The following is a 22,725-nucleotide window of genomic DNA, read 5'->3' as shown; positions in this document are numbered from 1 at the left end:
AGCTTTGTGGTAGACTTTAAAAGATTTTCTACATAGACAATCATGTCATCTGCAAATGAAATTGGTTTTTACCTTCCTTTCCATTGTGTATGCCTTTTCTAGGGGAGGGGGGCCTTACTGCGCCATCTAGGGCCTCCGATACAATGTTTCATAGAAGTGGTAAGTGTGGGGGCGCCTGGGTGGCTCAGTTGGTTGAGAGACTGCCTTAGGCTCAGGTCATGATCCTGGAGTCCCGGGATCGAGTCCCGCATCGGGCTCCCTGCTCGGCAGGGAGTCTGCTTCTCCCTCTGACCCTCCTCCCTCTCATGCTCTCTGTCTCTCGTTCTCGCTCTCTCAAATTAAAAAAAAAAAAAAAAAAGAAGTGGTAAGTGTGGCCAGTGTTGCTTTGTTCCTAATCTTGCTCTAGTAAGCTTGATGTGATCTGTAGGTTTTTCGTAGATGCCCTTTGGCAGGTTGAGGAAGTTCCTTTTCATTCCTAGTTTGCTGAGAACTTTTATCAGGAGTGGATGCTGGATTTTCTAAAGTGCTTTGTCTATAGCTACTGAAATGATCCTATAGTTTTCTCTTTTACTCTATTGATATGGTGAATTATAATTGATTGATTTTTGAAATAAGAACTAGACTAGCATTGCCAGATTAAATCCTACTTGGTCATGACATAGTATCCCTTTTCTATGTTACTAGATTTGATTTGCGAATATTTTGTTAAGGATTTTTGTGTTTATGTTAATCGGGGATTTTATTTTATTTATTTTTTAAAGATTTTATTTATTTATTTGACAGAGAGAGACACAGCGAGAGAGGGAACACAAGCAGGGGGAGTGGGAGAGGGAGAAGCAGGCTCCCCGCAGAGCAGGGAGCCCGATGCGGGACTCGATCCCAGGACCCTGGGATCATGACCTGAGCCGAAGGCAGTCACTTAACCAACTGAGCCACCCAGGCGCCCGATTAATCGGGGATTTTAGTCTGTAGTTTTCTTGTATTGTCCTTGTCTGGTTTTCATGTCAAGGTGCTGGCCTTACCAAATACGTTGGGAGGTGGCCCCTCCTCTTCCATCTTCAAGAAGAGTTTGCATTCAATTGGTATTATTTCTTCCTTAAGTGTTTAGTAGAATTTATCATCGAAGGCATCGAGACCTGGAGTTTTCTTTGTGGAAAGATTTTAAGCTACACATCCCATGTCTTTACTAGATATAGGTCATTTCGGTCACCTATTTCTTCTTGAGTCAAGAAATCTTTCTATTTCCTTTACGTTTTCAAATTTCTGGGGATAAAGTTGTCACTTTAAGATACATGAAGAAGGTAAGACAGATTGGTGGACGGATTGAGGAGTGAACAGGTATGGGATAAGGCAGTTTTAGTAAAATATTAATTGTCAAATCTAAGTGGTGGATATATGGGTAATTGTATAAACTTGTTCAACTTTTCTGTATGCTTGAAAAGATTTATAACAAAATGTTGAAGCAAAGAGGAGAGGAAATATAAAATAATGGCTAGAGGGCACTGATGCGGGAACCAGACCGCCTGTGTTCAAATCCCCAAGCTTTCCCATCTCAAAAAAAACACACAGGTAATAGTACCTACTTCATAAGTTGGTTGTGAGGATTAAATGATGAAACATGTGTAAAGCCCTTAGAACAGTGACTACTGGATAGTAATCATCTTGTAAGTGTGAGTTATTTTCTCCTAAAACCAGGGGAGATTTTGGCTTAGCTTGAAACGCTTGCCGAAAGAAGGTTCTGCAAGTAGACAGTAGAGAAACGGGGCTGAAGCTGGGAGAGAGGAAATGATGGCTTGCCGAAGTGTCAGCCCAGAGCTAGTAACTCCATAAGGGAAGGAGGTGAAAGTTCCAGGTTGCAGCGGTTGGCAGAGGCAATGGAGGTGTACCCACACCATGCCTCTCCTTTTGTACTCTGAGGGAGGGGGACACACTGGGCTCCCAGTGCCTGTTAGACCAGCTCAGCAGGTCTGCTTAGACACTAGGCTTTCAGATACGTGGAGCCACTTCATGCCCATTTCTACCCCTGCCACCTGACCCCACACACTTACACACCTCAGACAGAGGGAAAACTTGCAGCATGGGATAGGACACCCCAGCTCAAATGACCAATTGTATGACACAAGGTATAATAGGATCCCCATTTTATAGCCAGGGAAGCTGAGGCTCAGAGGGGCCACCCATCTAGCAAGTGGCAAAGCCCAAACTTGAACAGCATCATAGAAACTAACATTTGAGTATCCACGGTGCACCAGGTACTCATTTAGTCCTCGATACGGTGTCAGGAAATAGGTCGTGTTATTATGATGATCTCACCATGAAATAGCTGGGGGACACCAGCTAAAGAGAAGCTGAGTACTTGGCCTGAGGTCACACAGCTAGAAAAGGGCAGGTGTGGGATTTGAATCCATGTCCTCTAGCTTCAGAGGCCAAGCTCCTAGTTGTGCTACCCTCTCTCTCCATAAGCGGACGGAAAAGCCCAGGCCCTCTCCAGCATGGCAGGATGCCTTCTGGCTGTATGGCTTCCACCGGGGCGGCAGGCGATCCCCATCCACAACAAGCCAAAGGGATAAGTGTCTCGTTGGTTCAAAGAGCACAGGCGATTTACGGCAACCTAAGTGGCTCAAAGGAAAAAAGGAAGGGGATATACTGGGGAGCTGAGAAGGAGGCTGCAAATGGGGACAGGACTCTGTTTGGTTTGGCCACTGCTACTTACTGAGCACTTTCCACAGGGCAAGGACAGGAAATCCTGGCTCCCACTGTGGCTGAATGAGTAATAGTGTCTTTGAGGGCAGGGACATCTCAGAAGGGCGTCGAGGCGGAGTCTGAAGTCTAACAAGTGGTCAGAGCTGCTCTAACATGACAGGTACAGGCAGGAACCACTCTGGTCTTGGGAAAGCTATAAAACCTCATCTTTTCTGTGGCTCCTGACATCTACAGCCTCCTACATGTGCTGAGCGCTGTGCTAGGCATCCTCTAGGCGCATCCCGCTTTGTTCTCACTCCTGGGAAGCCGGCAAAGCTTGATAGCGTAGTCTTTATTTGCCAGATAGGAAGCTGAGGTTCAGAGAGGTGACATAACTTCCTTCAAATAACACAGCTAATAAGTGTCTCAGCCAGAATGACTGACACCAAGTATCTTACCCCCAAAAGGGAGTAAATTTTTGTTTTTTGGTTTTAGTTTTACTGGGCAAAGGTAATAAAACTTTGAACAGGACCAGTAATAGCATTGGAGAGAGGGAATTTGGAAGATCGGTGAGGTTTAGGAAAAATTGTGCGTTCCCGGTGAGCTAAGCTCTAAGCTGCTAGATAGAGGATGCTGGGTGCAAAATCGGGGAGAGCGTCCGAGGCAAATTTGCATCAGGTTTGGAGCTAGAATAGGAAGGAAAGGACATTTTTTTACAAATGGGCTCTGTGGCTTGGGCTACAGAGTAAAGGGTTGCTTGGGCAAAGCCCTTAAGGAAAGAATGCCCGGGGTGGAGAGTGTGCTCCCATAATGTGGGGAATGTGGCACCTGGTGCTGGGAGGAGAAAGAGGAGGAAGGGTCCCGGGCAGTACAGGCCTGTGTGACCTCAGGCCAAGTACTGGCATGCATGCTCTCCATCTGCCTCACCCTGGGAGAAGGTTGCAGCAGGAGTCTCGGGCCTCAAAGCCCCCTCAAGGGCCAGGGCTTCCAAGAAGATGCTTTCTATGTGAGAAGAGGCAAGAGGAATGAGCAGGTCCACCCGGCAGAACAAACAAAAAGACCTCCTTCACAAGAGCCAGAGCAAACAGCAAACGTGCTAAACTGGTTTATAACGTGGTTTGGGAGGGGAGTGCAGAAAGAGAGGGAAACACAGACTTTCTAGAGCACACGATCCAGGTCCCTGAGTGCTCTCTTTCGTCTCTGCATGCCCCCAGCTGTTCACCGGGCCTCCTGACAAGAAAGGCAGCCCTCCAGGTACTTGTTTCTCTAGCCGACGTGGGAGAGTAGAAGAAACCAATTGGGGGCGGCGGGGGGGCGGGGGGGGCGGGTTCTGGCCAGGGACGGGCTCCTGACCTCTTCACATTTTTGAGGCCATCTGGATACCTGTCTGCTCAGAGCTCCCTAACTTATCAGAATTTTGCCTTGCAGGAATTTCCTGGGGACAAATGGAAACCAATAACAGGAAACAGGAAGACCAGCCAGTCAGGGAGGTAAGTGATCCCTCAGGGAGCTGGGGCGAGTTGGTGTCTCTGAGGCTTCTATAGAATTGCTAAGATCTTGTGTTTGCTCAGTTTCCTTTGAGGAACCCAGCCTGGTGTCCATACCAAGAACTTGATACCATAGATGTAATCTAGCCCGCCCCCCAGGCAGCTGGGCTACAGACCCAACTGATCACTAGGACATTTTGGAACATGGAGTAGTCAGGCACTATTGTGGGCATTGCACCCATCAGCTCAGAGGCCTGGGGCAGGCCTGCCCAGGCGCAAGGACGCGTGGGAGCAGATCATGCCGAAATATAGATGAGAAGGCATAAACGGTGCCCGCCTTCCCAGCGGCCATTGGGCAATCGGAGAGGACAGAGAGGAGGTAAGACCGTCCGGCTACCGCTCTGCCTTTGCCTCAGTTGTTGGAGGCACTTGTCTCTTGGGCTCAGCCACCGTTCTTTTTCTAGGACTTGTTGAGAACTTAGGGTCTGCTCTTGAAAGTCCAGGGACAGGTCATGCTAGTGATAGATTAAAATTCCTGGAAGAAGGTAGGGACATTTTTGCAAATGGCACATAGGGCTTGGACTAGAGGGAAAAGAGTTTCCTGGGCGAAGCCTTTAAGGAAAAAAAAAAAATGCCCAGAGTGGAGAGTCTGCTCCTGTAATGTGGGGAACCTGGCACCTGGAACTCATGTTCCCCAGAGATGAGCTGGCCTGCTATAAGGAATGGACAGTTACTTTTGCCGGGTTGCTCTCCATCAGCCTGGCAGGACCCTCTTTTCTGTGAAATTCTTTAATATATTCTTTTAGCCAGTTCCTCTCCAGGCCAAATTATACAAGATAGCCCTAAATCATATTGATTCTTTAACTCAACCTCTAGAAATGAAGGGGGAACAGGGAAGAAGGCCCTTAGCCATGTCTCTGTGTGGGCACCAAGGGAAAGGACTAGATTCTGGGTCTCTTGACCCCCCAAAGAGCCCAGGGTTCTTTCTGGGGGGTCTACATTGTCCCCTGTGATTTGGTGAGATAGTCAGGAATAATTTGGGCTTTCTGTTGACTCCAAAGTCTGAGAAACCTATCAGTTTTCTGGTTGGCCATGAAAAAAGGGAAGAACCCAAAATTTATGAATAATCTGTCAGTCACTGGGCTGGACCCTTTTTAATTCATAGTCTCATTTATTCTCCACAACAGTTCACTTTTTACCTATTTTATAGACCAGGTCCAGAGAGATTATACAACTTAGCTGAGGTCACACGACCCAGTTTTGTCTGGCCCCAAAGTTTATGCCTTTCCCCTTATAAGTGCATCAAGTAGGATCCCTAAGGAAACCTTTCAAAGGGATCCCTCAGCATCATGTCTTAGAAGTCTGAGGCCTGGGTGGGTGTGCTATGGGACTCTATGGCTGATCAGATTCCCCTCTGTGGACTAACTTGTACCATGTCCTTAGAGAGATCATTTCAGTCTGGTGGGTCTGCTGAGTTTCCCATACTAGACTGAGACCTTTGAGAGAGGAGACCACATTTTGGCTGTAGACTCCTCTGTCCCTAACACAACGCCTGACACAGAGAAGTTGCTCAAGAGGTATTTGTCATTGGCTTACCAACTGAAGAAACACAGCCTCCTCCACCATCAAATGGGTGAAATGACACAAAAATAATAATGTTAACTAACCTTTCTTGAGCATGGTGCTCTATTCTAGGCACCATTCAAAGCACTTTACAAATATTTACAGCTGACCCTTGAAATGACACAGGTTTGAATCACATGGGGCCACTTATCCATGAATTTTTTTTCAACGAATACAATACAGCACAGTGAATGTATTTTTCCTTATGTTTTTCTTAATAACATTTTCTTTTCCCTAGCTCGCTGTATCATAAGAATATAGCATATAATGCATAGAACATACAAAATATGGGCTAACTGACTGTGTTATCAGTAAGGTTTCCAGTCCACAGCAAGCTATTAATAGTTAAGTTTTTGCAGAGTCAAAAGTTACACATGGATTTTCAACTGCTTTGGGGGCAGTGAGGGGTGGTACCCCTAACCCCCCATTGTTCAAAGGTCAACTGTATTTATCACCATAACCTTAAGGGGTAGTTATTATTAGACTCTGTTTGACAGAGAGAAGAGACTGAAGGATACACAGATAAATTCATTTGCCTGACGTCCCACAGGTCTGGTAAGTTGACTAGACCCAGGTAGTCTACCTGTAGAGATACTAGACTAACCTACGGCGCCTCTCCAAACTGGTTCTCCTACCAGTCAGGCAGTGAGGGAAGAGGACTTTATTCAAAATCTAGTGTATGTACTGCCTTTTTCGAGGCAAGCAGAGGAATATTAGAGAAAGAGCATCAGGAAGCACAATGCCTGTCCACCCACAGCTTGAGCAAGGAGGACTAACGCACATGAAGTTAAGTAGCAGTAATAACAAATTACCACTTACAAAACAACCTATGTGCTGCCAGCTAAGTTACACATATTTTGTTATGTTTTATATGCCCCAAAACTCTGTCAGGTAGGTATTATTCTAACTAGGGCAGTGGTTTTCAAACTTGAATGTGCTTTGGAAACACCTGGAGGGCTTGTTAAACCACAGACAGGTAGATCCCACCCCTCCCCCTCAACCCCTGCCAGAGAGTGTGATTCAGTAGGTTTGGAGTGAAGCTCAAAATCTGCATTCCTAACAAGCTCTGCCAGGTGATGCTGACGCAGCTGGTCCTGGGGTCACACTTTGAGAACCACTGACTCAGATAAAGGAAGTGAGGTTCAGAGAAGTTATGGTAATTTCAGTGAAGGTCTCACAGCTACTAGAGGGACAAACCAGGACTGAAACCCAGCTCTTGCTTACTCGGGTGAGTGGCCATAAGACGAAAAGTGTCAAATATATCGTTCAAACAAGAAGCATCTGGCACGTGATACAGGGCCAATACATGATAAATTGTTCTATTTAAGTTTGTTGGAGGGTGAGAAAACTGAAGACTGGGACCTACAGGAGGAAAGGCCCAGAGGGGCTAAGCAGAGTATGTTGGAGAAATAAAAGAGTTCTGGCCTTGGAATCAGTCTGCCTGGGTTCAAACCCAGATTCTTATTTTCCCTAGCTGTGTGAGCTTGGCAAGTGGCTGGTCCTCCCTCCCTCCCTCTGTCTCTCACACAACGTGCTCTCTCTCTGCCCCATCAGTTTCCTTATTTGTTTTATTTTATTTATTTATTTGACACGGAGAGATAGCGAGAGAGAGAGCATGAGCAGGAGAGGCAGAGGGAGAGGAAGAGGGAGAAGCAGACTCCCCGCTGAGCAGGGAGCCCGATGCGGGGCTCGATCCCAGGATCCCAGGACCATGACCTGAGCCGAAGGCAGACGCTTAACCAACTGAGCCACCCAGGCGCCCCAGTTTCCTTATTTGTAAAATGAGGTTAGAGTACCTACCTCCTGTGATTGTTGCTAGGATTAAATGAGCAAATATGCATAAAGCATTTGGAACCACACCCGGCACAGTAAAGCCTCAGTAAACGGTAGTTGTGACAATAAGGATGAAGAAGGAAGGGGTGGGGGGCAGCAGCTGCAGTAATAGCAGAGAAAAGCGGTGAATAGTGAGGTATTGGACCAGGACAGGTAGGCCTCGAAAACTATATAGTATCGCAAATACAGAAGCTATCGAAGGTTATCGATCAGGTAAGTGATGTGATAAATGTGGTACTTGAGGCCACTGGGCTGTATTTGCAGCCTAGCTAGGTTGAAGGAAGAACAGCTTGGGTCAGTGATCCAGGCGTGAACGAGTATGGCCCTGGACTGGGAAAGGGAGGTACAACAGGAACAAAGCAGAAGAGACAGATAAATATGTGTGATATTTTGGGGAGAAAATGTTTATTATGAAAACAATATTACAGGAAATTAAAAACAGAAGAAAAAGCAGCCTTAGCCCTACCACCCTAACACCCTGATTGTTTTCATTTCCCTACCAGGTTTTATCTATAGGTATAGAGATTTTTGTGGCAGAGTTATTATAACTATGTAGATGTGATTTTGTGTGTCCTGCTGCTTTTTTTTCTCTCCCACTAAGCATTACTTGGTAAACAATTTTTCATGTTGCTGTACAGGCTTCCTCAATAGTTATAAATTTTAATGGCTGCATATTTCACTAGCTTAATGTGCTGTAATTTGCTTAATCATTCCCAAATTGTTGGATAATTAGGTTGTTTCCAATTTCTTGCTATTATAAAGTAATGCTGCAGAAAAATTTTGAGTAGCTATAACCTTTTTCTCATTTTGAATTATCTCATTAAAAACAATTATCCAGAGGGCGCCTGGGTGGCTCAGTCGGGTAAGCGACTGCCTTCGGCTCAGGTCGTGATCCTGGAGTCCCGGGATCGAGTCCCACATCGGGCTCCCTGCTCGGCAGGGAGTCTGCTTCTCCCTCTGACCTTCCTCCTTCTCATTCTCTCTCTCTCAAATAAATAAATAAAATCTTTAAAAAAAAAAAAAAAAAAACAATTATCCAGAGTTGGGATTACTAGTCGCAACAATATGAACATTCTTATTGTTCTTGATAGATTTCACCAAACTGTTTTCCCAGGAGGCATTTTACACTGCCATGAGCAATATATAAGGATACCAGTTTCCCCCAAATCTTTCCTTCTGTGGAAAATGTTTCTAATGCAATAGGTGTAAATGGCACCTAGGATAATTTTCATTGGCTTCCTTTGATTATTCTAGTTTGAAATATTTTCATGTGTTTATTTAATATTTGCATCACTTCTCATGTGAATCACCTGTTCAAATGATTTCCTTACAAGTAAGTGACACCTTCTGAGGGAAAAGTAGAGAGAACTGGTGACTGGAATTTGGGACAGAAAGGAAATAAGTCAAAAGTGACTCTGAGCCCCAGGTGACCCAGAGAAAGTTATTGACAGAGCTGGGGCAGGTGAGAAAGGGGAGCTAGCTTGGTGCAGATGACAAATTTGAGTTGGGGCATGCTGAATTTGAGGTTAGTGAGGAAGATAAGTGGATTCTTTGGAGGAGGTTTGTCAATCAGCCAGCCAGGGGGTAGGATGAGGAAGAAGAACCAGCAAAGGAAACTGAAGGAGCAAGCAGCTGGTGTGACAGAAGAGGTAGGCCAATGCACCATGGCAGAGGATAAGGAGAGGACCGCTACTGGCTTTGACAATTTAGAGTCACAAGTGACCTTCAGGAAAGCAAGTGTAGTGAAGTGGTGGGCCTAGAAAGTAGATGGCATGATGGCCCATAAGGGGAATTCCTAGAAAAGAAATGTACAGGGCTCTTTACACGTCATAAATTTACCTGTTTCGGTAAATTTACAATGCCGTGCAATTGTAACCACCATAATCCAATTTTAAGACCTATCCATCTCCCTAAAAAGATCCCTTCTGCCCATCTGCAGTCACTCCCCATTCCCACCCTCAACCTCCAGCAACCACTAATCTACTTTCAGTTCCTGTGGATTTGCCTATTTGGTACATTTCCTACAAGTGGAATGAGACAATATGAGGGCTTCTGTGTCTGGCTTCTTTCAGTTCGCGTGCTTTAGTGGTTCATTGTGCTGTAGCATGTATCAGTACTTCATGCCTTTTCTTTGCCAAATAATATTCCCCTGTATGGATATGCCATATTTATTTATCCATTCCTCTATTGGCGGACCTTTGGGCTGTTTTCGCTTTTTAACTATTGTGAATAATGCTGTTATGACCATTCGTGTACAAGTTTCTGCGTGGACATGTTTTCAGTTCTCTTGGGTATATACTTAAGGGGTGGAATTTGGGGGCCATATGGTAATTCTATTAACTTTCTGAGGAACAGCCTGTTTTTCAAAGTGGCTGTACCATTTCACATTCCCACAAGCAGTATAGGAAGGTTTCAGTTTCCTTTCATTAATTTAATTTTATTTTTTTAAGATTTGCTTATTCATTTGTCAGAGAGAGAGAGAGGTAGAGAGCACAAACAGCGGGAGCAGCAGAGGGAGAGGGAGAAGCAGACTCTCCGCTGAGCAAGGAGCTCGATGTGGGACTCGATCCCAGGACCCTGGGCTCATGACCTGAGCTGAAAGCAGATGCTTAACCAACTGAGCCACCCAGGCGTCCCTCATTTCATTAATTTTAATGCAATGATTATGTGTTAGTGCCACCGTGTCATAGAAAAATATTTTAAAAGAAGAACTTTAAAAACATAGTTGAACATTTAAAAATGTCTTAAAAGAAGAAATTGGCTGGCAAAAGGAAGGAGAAGTGGCATGGTAATTAGAGGGAGCAGTAATATTTAATTTAAGTTGATGGTTCTCCAGATGTGGTCCCAGGACCGGCAACCTCGGTATCACCTCTGAACTTGTTAAGGATGCAAATCCTCAAGCCCCACTCAGACCTACTGAATTGGAAACCTGGAATGGGGCTCGCAGTCTGTGTTTTTAACAAGCCCTCCAAGCCATTCTGATGCAAGCTAATTATGAGAACCACTGGTTTAAGTGCAGGTTTGGTCAGGATCTGGGAAACCGGTTTAAATTTAAAAACAGAAGAGAGGTCAATGGAAAGAAAAAGAGTATTGGTGCTTAAGATGGATGACAGTTTATGACCTCAGGGAAGATGAAAAGGTCAAGGGCAGAGTTGATATTTTTTATTAATTTATTTTTAAAGATTTTATTTATTTATTTGACAGAGAGAGACACAGCGAGAGAGGGAACACAAGCAGGGGGAGTGGGAGAGGGAGAAGCAGGCCTCCCGCGGAGCAGGGAGCCTGATGTGGGGCTTGATCCCAGGACCCTGGGATCATGACCTGAGCCGAAGGCAGACGCTTGACGACTGAGCCACCCAGGCGCCCCGAGATGATATTTAAGAGGAGAAATCTTGACGGAGTTTCCGCTCACCTTCCCCTCCAACCCCCACACACATTTTTAACATTTCTTATGTCGTTTCTGTCACAACTGGAATGATGGGTGTAGGTGGGAGAATCAAATGTATATTCTTGAGCCACTCTCTTTGCCTGGGAGCCTGCAATGAATTTTAATTCCAGGTAGTTACACTCTTGGTTGTCTCCCTCCACTGTTATTTGGTTTGTGTGCAGAGAATGCAAATGCATTATAATATTAGCAGGAGGGAAAAACGGCGGTGAGTAGATCTGCTGGGAGAAAAAGCTATATACATAAGTGATGTATTTAAAAGCCAAAAGAAAGTATTTTCTAGATTATCTCTTTTGGTTTTCTGTACCTGTGATTGCTTCCTGTGATCCTTTCCATTTCTCCACTTGGCACAGAGCTTTAGAATGTGTAGAGCGCTTTTATATACATGGCTACAGTTAATCCTCACAACAACCCTATGCAGTTGAGCCTTATTTTTCCCATTTCACTGATAAGGAAGCCGAGACTCAGGAGAGGCAGTACTATACTGTTATTAACAACAACAACAACAACAACAGAAGGTAGAATAGCTAACATTTATGAAGTGTTTATTATGCATCAGGCACTGCTGTAAGCATTTCACATGAATCATTTATGATTTATCATGACCCCATGAGATAGTTACCATTTATTGACCCAATTTTACAGATGAGGGAACCTTACAGATAGATGAAAGTCATTTGCCTGAGGTCCGACAGGCATCGGACTCCAGAGCCCTTTGCTTCTGGGATGATAAAGCAAGTACGTGACAAAACTAGACTACGACCCAGGTTTTTCAGTTCTCAGCCTCGGGCTTTCATGCTTCCTTTTATCAAACCACACCATGAGCAGAGTGTGGAATATCCAGTACACATTTCCTATTTGCTGACTGAGTGAAAGAAAATGGATAATTCAGAATTGAATCTCATTGTATTAGGAAGAGTACACTTTTCAGGAAGGCTTTGCCACCTAAGAAGGATGCAGTCTTCCGAGGCATGGAATGATTTGTCAAAAGCGTGACAAAGTGAATTTAAATACTTGGGTATTAATGTAATCCTGGGCTCACAAAACTTATTCCAGGAAAATTATAAAACTTTAATGGGAGAAATAAAGACCCGAATAAATGCATAGCCATACTCTGCTTCAATCTAGGGAGACTAAATATAGCAATGATTACAGTACTCCCTAAGTTAATGTATACATGTGATGTACTACCGAATAGAGTCATGGTGGGATGCTTTATAGAACTTGTTAAATTCATAGTGAAATTTATCTGGAAGAATAAGTGGGCAAGAATACCAAAGAATACATTTATTTAAAAAGGCAATGATGGAGGTGGGGGAGGGGGGAAGATGGCAGAGGAGTAGGGGACCCCATTTCAACTGGTCCCTGGAATTGAGCTGGATATCTACCAGACCACTCTGAGCACCCACCAAACCAGCCTGAGATGTAAGAAGATCTGGATCTCTACAAACAGAATATCGTGGGCGGCTGGTTTCGAGGTACGAAGGGGGGAGCCGTGATTCTGCGGGCATATATCGGAGGATAAACGGCGGAGGAGGGTACCTGGACGTGGGGATCCTACACCGCCGGTGAGTGACAGCCTCGCACGCTGCGGACGGGCACAGACTTGCAGACCGGTAACGTCAGGAAAGAACTTTAGCGCAGCCCCCGGGGTGGAAAACCAGACAGGCGGGGTCGCGCGCACACGAACCGCAGCCCCCCCGGACAGAAACTGGAGCGACGGTCGCGCGCACGCGAACTGCAGCCTCCGAGATGGAAACCCGGTGCACCGGGGTCGCGCCGGTGAACTGCAACCCCAGGGTGGAAACCCCAAGCGGCAGAGTCGCGTGCGCGAACTGGAAGCGGCTGGTGGTTTTAGAAGCACAAAGGGCAGAGACGTGCCCCAACCTGGAGGCAGGACTGGGAGCGCTGCGGAGGGGCGCACAACCCAGGATGCTGCAGTTTATAGCAGCACAGACAGAAACAGAGATAGTGTGCCTGGGGAGCTCACTGAAGAACAGACTGAGGTCTCTCTGCTCTGAGGCAGAGGGTTGGAAATGGTCTCTTCTGCTCTGACTCGCGGAAGAGACATGGAAAGCCGCCAGGGAAAGGCGCCAGAGAACAAAAGCCCCAAAGACTGATTCCCACTGAGCCCATCCCCCACCACAGGGGTGCAGGGCAACTCCGCCCAAACAGGGTTGCCTGAGTAACAGCGTGGCAGGCCCCTCCCGCAGAAGACAGGCTGGGAAAACAAGAGGCCAGCAACCCTAAGGTCCCAAGAAAACAGGTGCACCTTGCTTGGGTCATGGGCAATAATTTGGACTCTATACATTCCCTCAAACACCCATCAACAGAATGACTAGGAGGAGGAGCCCCCAAAACAGAAAAGACTCAGAGATTATGACTTATGCTGCAGATTTACAAATGGATGCAGATGTAACCAAGATGTCAGAGATGGAATTCAGGCTAGCAATTGTGAAGACAATGGCTAGAATGGAGAACTCAATTAATGGCAACATAGAGTCTCTAAGGGCAGAAATGAAAGGTGAATTGGCAGAACTTAAAAATGCTATCAATGAGATCCAATCCAATCTAGATAATCTAACAGCTAGGGTAACTGAGACAGAAGAGAGAATAAGCGATCTGGAAGACAGTATAATAGATTAAAAGGGAAAAGAGGAAGCCAGGAAAAAACAACTCAGAATCCATGAAAATAGAATCAGAGAAATAAGTGACACCATGAGGCGTTCCAAAGTCAGAATAATTGGAATCCCGGAGGGAGTGGAGAGAGAGAGGGCTAGAAGATGTATATGAGCAAATCATAGCTGAGAACTTCCCTCATCTGGGGAATGAAACAAACATTCGAGTCCTAGAGGCAGAGAGGACCCCTCCTAAGATCAAGGAACACAGGCCAACACCCCGGCATGTCATAGTAAAACTTGCAAATCTTAGAACCAAGGAAACCATCTTAAGGGCAGTTAGGGGGAAGAGAATCCTTACATACAGAGGGAGGAACATCAGAATAACGTCAGACCTATCCACAGAGACCTGGCAAGCCAGAAAGGCCTGGCAAGACATATTCAGGGTACTAAATGAGAAGAACATGCAGCCAAGAATACTTTATCTGGCAAGGCTTTCATTTAGAATGGATGGAGAGACGCAGAGCTTCCACGACCGGCAGAAGTTGAAAGAATATGGGACCACTAAGCTGGCCCTGCAAGAAATATTAAGGGGGGTTCTATAAAAGGAGAAAGACCCCAAGAGTGATCTACAACAGAAATTTACAGGGACAATCTATAAAAACAACGTCTTCACAGGCAACATGATGACAATTAATTCATATCTTTCAATAATCACTCAACGTGAATGGCCTAAATGCTCCCATAAAATAGCACAGGGTTGCAGATGGGATAAAAAGACCGGACCCATCCATATGCTGCCTACAAGAGACTCATTTTGAACCTAAAGATACATCCAGAAGGAAAGTGAAGGGATGGAGATCCATCTTCCATGCCAGCGGACCTCAAAAGAAAGCTGGGGTAGCAATTCTTATATCAGACAAATTCGATTTTAAACTAAAGTCTGTAGTTAGGGACTCAGAAGGAAACTATATCATTCTTAAAGGGTCTATCCAACAAGATGATCTAACAATTGTAAATATCTATGCCCCCAACATGGGAGCAGCCATCTACATAAGCCAACTGTTAACCAAAAGAAAGAGTCATATTGATAACAATACATTAATTGTAGGAGACCTCAATACTCCATCTCAACAATGGACAGATCATCTAAGCAGAAAATCAACAAGGAAACAAGAGCTTTGAATGATACATTGGACCAGATGGACCTCATAGATATTTACAGAACATTCCACCCTAAAACAACAGAATACTCATTCTTCTCGAGCGCACATGGAACTTTCTCCAGAATAGACCACATACTGGGTCACAAATCAGGTCTCAACCGATACCAAAAGATTGAGATTATTCCCTGCATATTCTCAGACCACAATGCTCTAAAACTGAAACTCAATCACAAGAAAAAATTTGGCAGAAATTCAAACACTTGGAAGCTAAAGACCACTCTGCTCAAGAATGTTTGGGTCAACCAAGAAATCAAAGAAGAACTTAAACAATTCATGGAAATCAATGAGAACGAAAACACATCGGTCCAAAACCTATGGGATACTGCAAAGGCGGTCCTAAGGGGGAAATACATAGCTATCCAAGCCTCACCCAAAAAAATAGAAAAATTCCGAATTCACCAACTAACTCTACACCTTAAAGAACTAGAGAAAAAGCAACAAACGACGCCTAAGCCATGCATTAGAAGAGAAATAATTAAAATTAGAGCAGAAACCAATGAATTAGAAACCAGAAACACAGTAGATGAGATCAACAAAACTAGAAGTTGGTTCTTTGAAAGAATTAATAAGGGCGCCTGGCTGGCTCAGTTGGTTGAGCGACTGCCTTTGGCTCGGGTCATGATCCTGGAGTCCCGGGATCGAGTCCCGCATCGGGCTCCCTGCTCAGCAGGGAGTCTGCTTCTCCCTCTGACCCTCCCCCCTCTCATGTGCTCTCTCTCTCTCATTCTCTCTCTCAAATAAATAAATAAAATCTTTTTTTAAAAAAAAGAAAGAATAAGATTGATAAACCACTGGCCAGACTTATCCAAAAGAAGAGAGAAAGGACCCAAATTAATAAAATTATGAATGAAAGGGGAGAGATCACGACTAACACCAAGGAAATAGAAACAATTATTAGAAATTATTATCAACAACTATATGCCAATAAACTGAGCAATCTGGATGAAATGGAGGCCTTCCTGGAAACCTATAAGCTGCCAAGACTGAAACAGGAAGAAATTGACAACCTGAATAGGCCAATAACCAGTAACGAGATTGAAGCAGTGATCAAAAACCTCCCAAAAAACAAGAGTCCAGGGCCTGATGGATTCCCTGGGGAATTCTACCAAACATTCAAAGAAGAAATAATACCTATTCTACTGAAGCTGTTTCAAGAACTAGAAACAGAAGGAAAACTTCCAGACTCATTCTCTGAGACCAGCATTAACTTAATCCCCAAACCAGGCAAAGACCCCATCAAAAAGGAGAATTTCAGACTGATATCCCTGATGAATATGGATTCCAAAATCCTCAACAAAATCCTAGCTAATAGGATCCAACAATACATTCAAAGGATCATCCACCACGACCAAGTGGGATTTATCCCCGGGATGCAAGGGTGGTTCAACATTCCAAATCAATCAATGTGATAGAACACATTAATAACAGGAGGGAGAAGAACCATATGGTCCTCTCAATTGATGCAGAAAAAGCATTTGACAAAATACAACATCCTTTCCTGATTAAAACTCTCCAGAGTACAGGGATAGAGGGAACATTCCTCAAGCTCCTAAAATCCATCTATGAAAAACCCACAGCGAATATCATCCTCAATGGGGAAAAGCTGAGAGCCTTTCCCTTAAGATCAGGAACACATCAAGGGTGCCCACTCTCACCACTGTTGTTCAACATAGTACTAGAAGTCCTAGCAACAGCAATGAGACAACGAAAAGAAATAAAAGGTATTCAAATTGGCAAAGAAGAAGTCAAGCTCTCTCTTTTCACAGACGACATGATACTTCATGTGGAAAACCCAAAAGACTCCACCCCCAAATTACGAGAACTCATCCAGCAATTCAGTATTGTGGCAGGATACAAAATCAATGCACAGAAATCAGTTGCTTTCATATACACTAACAACACAACTGTAGAAAGAGAAATTAAAGAAACGATTCCATTTACAATAGCAAACCTAACCAAAGAGGTAAAGGATCTATACTCTAGGAACTACAGAACACTGATGAAAGAAATTGAAGAAGACACAAAAAGATGGAAAAATATTCCATGCTCATGGATCGGAAGAATAAACATTGTTAAAATGTCTATGCTACCCAGAGCAATCTATACTTTCAATGCCATCCTGATCAAAATTCCAATGACATTTTTCAAAGTGCTGGAACAAGCAATCCTAACATTTGTATGGAATCAGAAAAGACCCCGAATCGCCAAGGAGATGTTGAAAAAGTAAGACAAAGCTGGGGGCATCACGTTGCCCGATTTCAAGCTATATTACAAATCAGTGATCACCAAGACAGCATGGTACTGGCACAAAAACAGTCATACAGACCAATGGAACAGAATAGAGAACCCAGATATGGACCCTCAACTCTATGGTCAAATAATCTTTGACAAAGCAGGAAAAAACATGCAATGGAAAAAAGACAGTCTCTTCAATAAATGGTGCTGGGAAAATTGGACAGCCACATGCAGGAGAATGAAAGTCAACCATTCTCTAACACCATACACAAAGATAAACTCAAAATGGATGAAAGACCTCAATGTGAGACAGGAATCCATCCAAATCCTAGAGGAGAACATAGGCAGTAACCTCTTTGACATTGACCACAGCAACTTCTTTCAAGATACATGACCAAAAGCTAGTGAAACAAAAGCAAAAATGAACTTTTGGGACTTCATCAAGATAAAAAGCTTCTGCACAGCAAAGGAAATAGTCAACAAAACAAGAGGCAACCCACAGAATGGGAGAAGATATTTGCAAATGACACTACAGATAAAGGTCTGGTATCCAAAATCTATAAAGAACTTCTCAAACTCAACACCCAAAAAACAAATAATCAAGTCAAAAAGTGGGCAGAAGAGATGAACAGACACTTCTCTGAAGAAGACATACAAATGGCTAACAGACACATGAAAAAATGTTCATCATCATTAGCCATCAGGGAAATCCAAATCAAAACCACACTGAGATACCATCTTACACCAGTTAGAATGGCCAAAATGGACAGGGAAAGAAACAACAAATGTTGGAGAGGTTGTGGAGAAAGGGGAACCCTCTTACACTGTTGGTGGGAATGCAAGTTGGTACAGCCACTTTGGAAAACAGTGTGGAGGTGCCTCAAAAATTTAAAAATAGAGCTACCCTATGACCCCGCAATTGCACTCCTGGGTATTGACCCCAAAGACACAGATGTAGTGAAAAGAAGGGCCATTTGCACCCCAATGTTCATAGCAGCAATGTCCGCAATAGGGAAACTGTGGAAAGAGCCGAGATGCCCTTCAACAGATGAATGGAGAAAGAAGATGTGGTCCATATATACAATGGAATATTACTCAGCCATCAGAAAAGATGAATACCCAACTTTTAGATCAACATGGATGGGACTGGAGGAGATTATGCTAAGTGAAGGAAGTCAAGCAGAGAAAGTCAATTATCATATGGTTTCACTTATTTGTGGAACATAGGGAATAGCATGGAGGACATTAGGAGAAGGAAGGGAAAAATGGGCGGGGGGAATTCGAGGGAGAGATGAACCATGAGAGACTATGGACCCTGAGAAACAAACAGGGTTTTAGAGGGGAGGGGGTAGGGGGGATTGGTTAGCCCAGTGATGGGTATTAAGGAGGGCACGTACTACATGGAGCACTGGGTGTTATACAAAAACAATGGATCGTGGGTCACTACATCAAAAACTAATGATGTATTGTATGGTGACTAACATAACATAATAAAATTTAAAACTACAAAAAAATAAATAAAAAATAAAATAAATAAAACAAAAAGGCAATGATGATAGACTTACCCTATCACATTTTAAAGCCTGTCATAAGATGACTATCAAAACCATATGATAGGGGGTCAAAAAAGGGCAAACAGCGGGCGCCTGGGTGGCTCAGTTGGTTAAGCGACTGCCTTCAGCTCAGGTCATGATCCCAGGGTCCTGGGATCGAGTCCCTCATCGGGCTCCCTGCTCTGCGGGGAGCCTGCTTCTCCCTCTCCCACTCCCCCTGCTTGTGTTCCCTCTCTCGCTGTGTCTCTCTCTGTCAAATAAATAAATAAAATCTTTAAAAAAAAAAAAAAAAGGGCAAACAGCGAATTTAAAAAAAAAAAGAGAGAGATTCTAGGAACAGATACGAGCTATTCTAAGAATATAGAGCACACGGGAAGCACCCCTGAGCTGGGGAAAGAAATCACTCTTTTTTTAATAAATGTTAGAATTTTAGGTATCAATGCAGAGAATAATTAACTTAGATCCATAGCACCTAGAATACTCCATAGCAAATTCCAGAAAGCAGACAGTGGAATAGCATATTTTTTTCAACTATGGATAGAAGATAAATTTGTGTCTGTTAAATGGAGGGTATCATCAGAGACAAGATGGATGGTTTTAAATATATAAAAGTTGGGGGAAAAACCTTTGTACAACAAAATATAATAAAAAGCTAAACAACAGAATGAGGCAAATGTCTGGGGTCAGCACCACTGATAACAGTTGACTGTCCAAAAAATATAAGGAATGGATATAGATTTAGAAGGTCGGCTTTCAGATTCGGCTTCATAAAAGGGCAAGGAAACTAAGCAGGCAATTTACACGTGAGAAACTGAAGGCGGTAAAATCACTGCATGGAAAAGTACGGGCTCACTAGCAATTTAAGAAATGCAAACAAAAACAACTCCCACGTATCAGGACCTGCTTATTAAACTATCAACAATTAATGGAAATGATCAACAGAAATTATAAAACCCTGTCTTGACAGGGCTGTGAGGAAACCATTTCTGGGAGCAATATAAAATTGGTTCCGTTTTCCTAGAGGAAAATCTAGAAATATGCGACAAGAGTTATAAAAGTGTTTGTTCATGCCCTTTGACCCAGCAGACCCCCAAGGAAATAACCTAAAAAGGAAAAAAAATGATTTGTTTAAAGATGTTTGTAGTAGTGCTATTTATAATCATGGAAAAGATTTACCGATTGAATAGATAGATCATTATGATGGAAACAGAACATAGCTATTAACAATGACAGGTATACAAATACTGGATCTTGCACAGAAATGAGTATTTGTAATAATATTAACCCCAAAAAGGCTAAATCCTAAATCACATGTTGAATCTGATGGTAGCCATACACAAAGAAAATTCAGAAAGGCTGCTAGTAAGCTGTAAATAGTTGGAGTTGAATACACACGGTGTTTGGGGGGTACGTGTCAAGTTGCTGGAATGTATAATAAAAAAAGAAAATCTAAAGAAGAGGATTGATTGGTTTGATTTGGGCCCAGGAAGTTAAAGATCGAGGGCTTTGGAAAAATCCACATACTAATGACAGACAGTGTTACTTATGGGACATGCTTGACCTCACTATTAACTAGAATTTGTTTGCTAGAATTCTCAATCAACCAGCACATCTGCATATTTAAGTCTGTGAGAACTTTGACATTCCTGAGGGTGTACGTCACCAGACCTCTGCAAATTTCCAAATCTGACACTGCAACATAGCACCTCCCCACCCCCACCAATAAACACTGTATTTTCTAGCTCAGAAGCCTCACTTTCTTAAGATGGTTCTATCACTTCAGTCACCAGCACTAGCTTGCCAATAGTTTGCGCTTCGATGCCATTATTCATAAAGAAGCACATTTTCTCTCTGCCATGGTGACTGCATCTGTGTACCTTGTCAGCAAATAGAGACCCATCAAGCCATGTTGACGAGGCTCTCTCTTTTGCTGCGCGCCTTGTCCTCTCACCCGGTATTGTGATGCCTTGGAAGTCAAATTCATACCCTTTGCAAAATGACCAGTTACTACATTTCGTGGATCTTTAGGGTTAACTCTCAAAGGGTTAAAATCTTAAACGTTAAATACATGCGGCCCAGAGTACTACTCTACAGTAATTGTTCTCATTAATAATTGAGCAACAAGAATGCCTTTTAAACCATCTAAGACTGAATCATGTTCTTTATAACTGGTATTAAGTCTTTCCCACTGTATTCTAGGTCTTTAAAAGTCAGTACATTAAGATCTGGTATACGTGAGGACTCAAGAGTCCTGACCCGTCCCTGGTTTAACCATGCTGGGGCACAAAATTTCCTTGAATAACATCAGGACTCCCAGAACTTTTTGGACTTCCAGTATTCCCATTATTTTATTTTGTAAATCTTCATCCCAGTTGTCACATGGATGGTATGTATATAGTTAATTAAATGAATTTTGTTTTGAGAAGTTTTTTTTTTTTTTTTTAATGGCTTTATACCTCTTAAGATATCCCGATGAGTTGAGAACCTGGTAGGTAATGACCGATTAGAACAGTAGATCCCAAAGTGTGACCCCAGACCAGCAGTACCATCATCATCCGGGAAATTGTTAGAAATAAAAATTCTCCACCCTGCCCCAGACCTACTAAATCAGAAATCCTGGGGATAGGACCTAGCAACCTGTGGTTTAATAAGCCCTCCAGGTGGTTCTGATGCATGCCCGGGTTTCATTATCTCTGGATAGCAGCGAATAGATCCTTAATAACCTTGGCCAGCCCAATCCTCAGCTGAATTATTCTTGTGTCAGACCCTCCAGGTCCCCCGACAATGTGTTTTTTACTCCTAAAATGTCTTCTATTAAATCTCTCAAGAAGGTTATCTGAACGCTGAAGAGGCAGCATGTTGCATGGGCAAAAGTGTGGGCGTTGGAGTCAGATGGACCTTAGCTGGAACTTCCGGCCACTATTCCCTTTGTGTTCACCCAGTTGTTTAACCGCCCAGAGCCTCATTTCTAACATGGCCAAGAGAATACCCACGCCAGAAGATTGTCTCAAGAGTTAAATGAAAGCAGGTCTGTCAACTGTCCAGCCCTGTGCCTGACGCATGACAGACTCTCAGTAAACCTAAGACCGATCATTATCATCCCTTACCGCCATGTCCATGACACTATGTAAAATCCAGAGGCGTTATGGGAAGACCTTCTTGGAAATTCCAAGTTGGGACCATTGGAGAGGAGGAGCTAGGCTTTACCCGGGACAGACCCAATAAAGCAAGGACTTCTCTGATCTCTTCAAAGGACACTTGGCACCAGCCTCCCAGGGGATGTGGAAGGTTCAGGGTGAGTCTTGCCACTTGCATTTGTCATTGCCAGACTAATTGTTCCTTACTTGAAGTTCTGTGGACCCAGAGGCAGAAAAGGGTGGCAACAACAATCCCTCTGGGCCCTTCTCCCCTCCCAGCGTAAGCCTCCTTGTGTCTCACTTCCTGGATCTTGCAAGTATTTCCTTCAGCATTAACCTGGGAGAGGCTCTTTTCTTGGAGCAGTCTTATCTTTTGGCTGCCGGAAAGGGCAAGGGGACAAGGGCTGGACCTGTGCACCCTTACTGCTGAGATCCTGGAATACCAAGCTATTGTGGTGAGTTTAAAAGTAAAATTTCCAAATAAGAAAACTTCAGAAGTGCGGAGGAAGAGGCAGGAGGAGATTTTTTTTCAGTCTCTGCAAATATTCGTTTTCATTTTCAATCACTATTAGTCCAAAAAAAAAAAAAAGATTTTAACAAAAGAGGAAAATCTGTTCATCAGAAGAAAAGGTAACCTGTGCCAAAAGGAAAAGAGAAGAACAGCCCAGCACTTGGCAGGCAATTTGCTTTTGTTTTTGAGATGTAGTCTCCTTGCTGGTGTCAACAAAGCCTTTTCTTACACTAGCTTTCGTGCTTCCATGCAAAGAGCTAATATCTGCCTGGACACCTGGGGACAACTGCAGTGCGAGTACCTTTTGCCTCAACCTAGGAGACCTTGCTCTAGTGGGATGCCTGGCCCTTGGAGTCAGATAAGGCAAGTTCCAGT

The 22,725-nt window shown here is 43.7% G+C and overlaps 1 protein-coding gene across 5 annotated transcripts in view; it reads left to right on the top strand.

Annotated features, from left to right (window-relative positions):
- Nucleotides 1-22,725, top strand: part of SHROOM4 (shroom family member 4) — a 217,400-nt gene that overhangs the window by 174,605 nt on the left and 20,070 nt on the right. For 3 of the 5 annotated variants that reach the window (XM_064574065.1, XM_064574067.1, XM_064574066.1), the window contains 2 exons: nucleotides 4,111-4,172; nucleotides 21,956-21,997. In XM_064574065.1, the coding sequence (XP_064430135.1) occupies nucleotides 4,111-4,172; nucleotides 21,956-21,997 (104 nt within the window). The remainder of the gene's footprint in view (nucleotides 1-4,110; nucleotides 4,173-21,955; nucleotides 21,998-22,725) is intronic. The other 2 variants (XM_064574068.1, XM_045878003.3) reach the window with 1 other exon arrangement.

Source organism: Mirounga angustirostris, unplaced genomic scaffold (assembly GCF_029215605.1).
Source record: "Mirounga angustirostris isolate CCGP_5_RB_7025 unplaced genomic scaffold, mMirAng1.0.hap1 SCAF_11, whole genome shotgun sequence".
In the NCBI taxonomy this organism is placed as follows: Eukaryota; Metazoa; Chordata; class Mammalia; order Carnivora; family Phocidae; genus Mirounga; species Mirounga angustirostris.
This window is presented reverse-complemented; position numbering and strand designations above follow the sequence as displayed.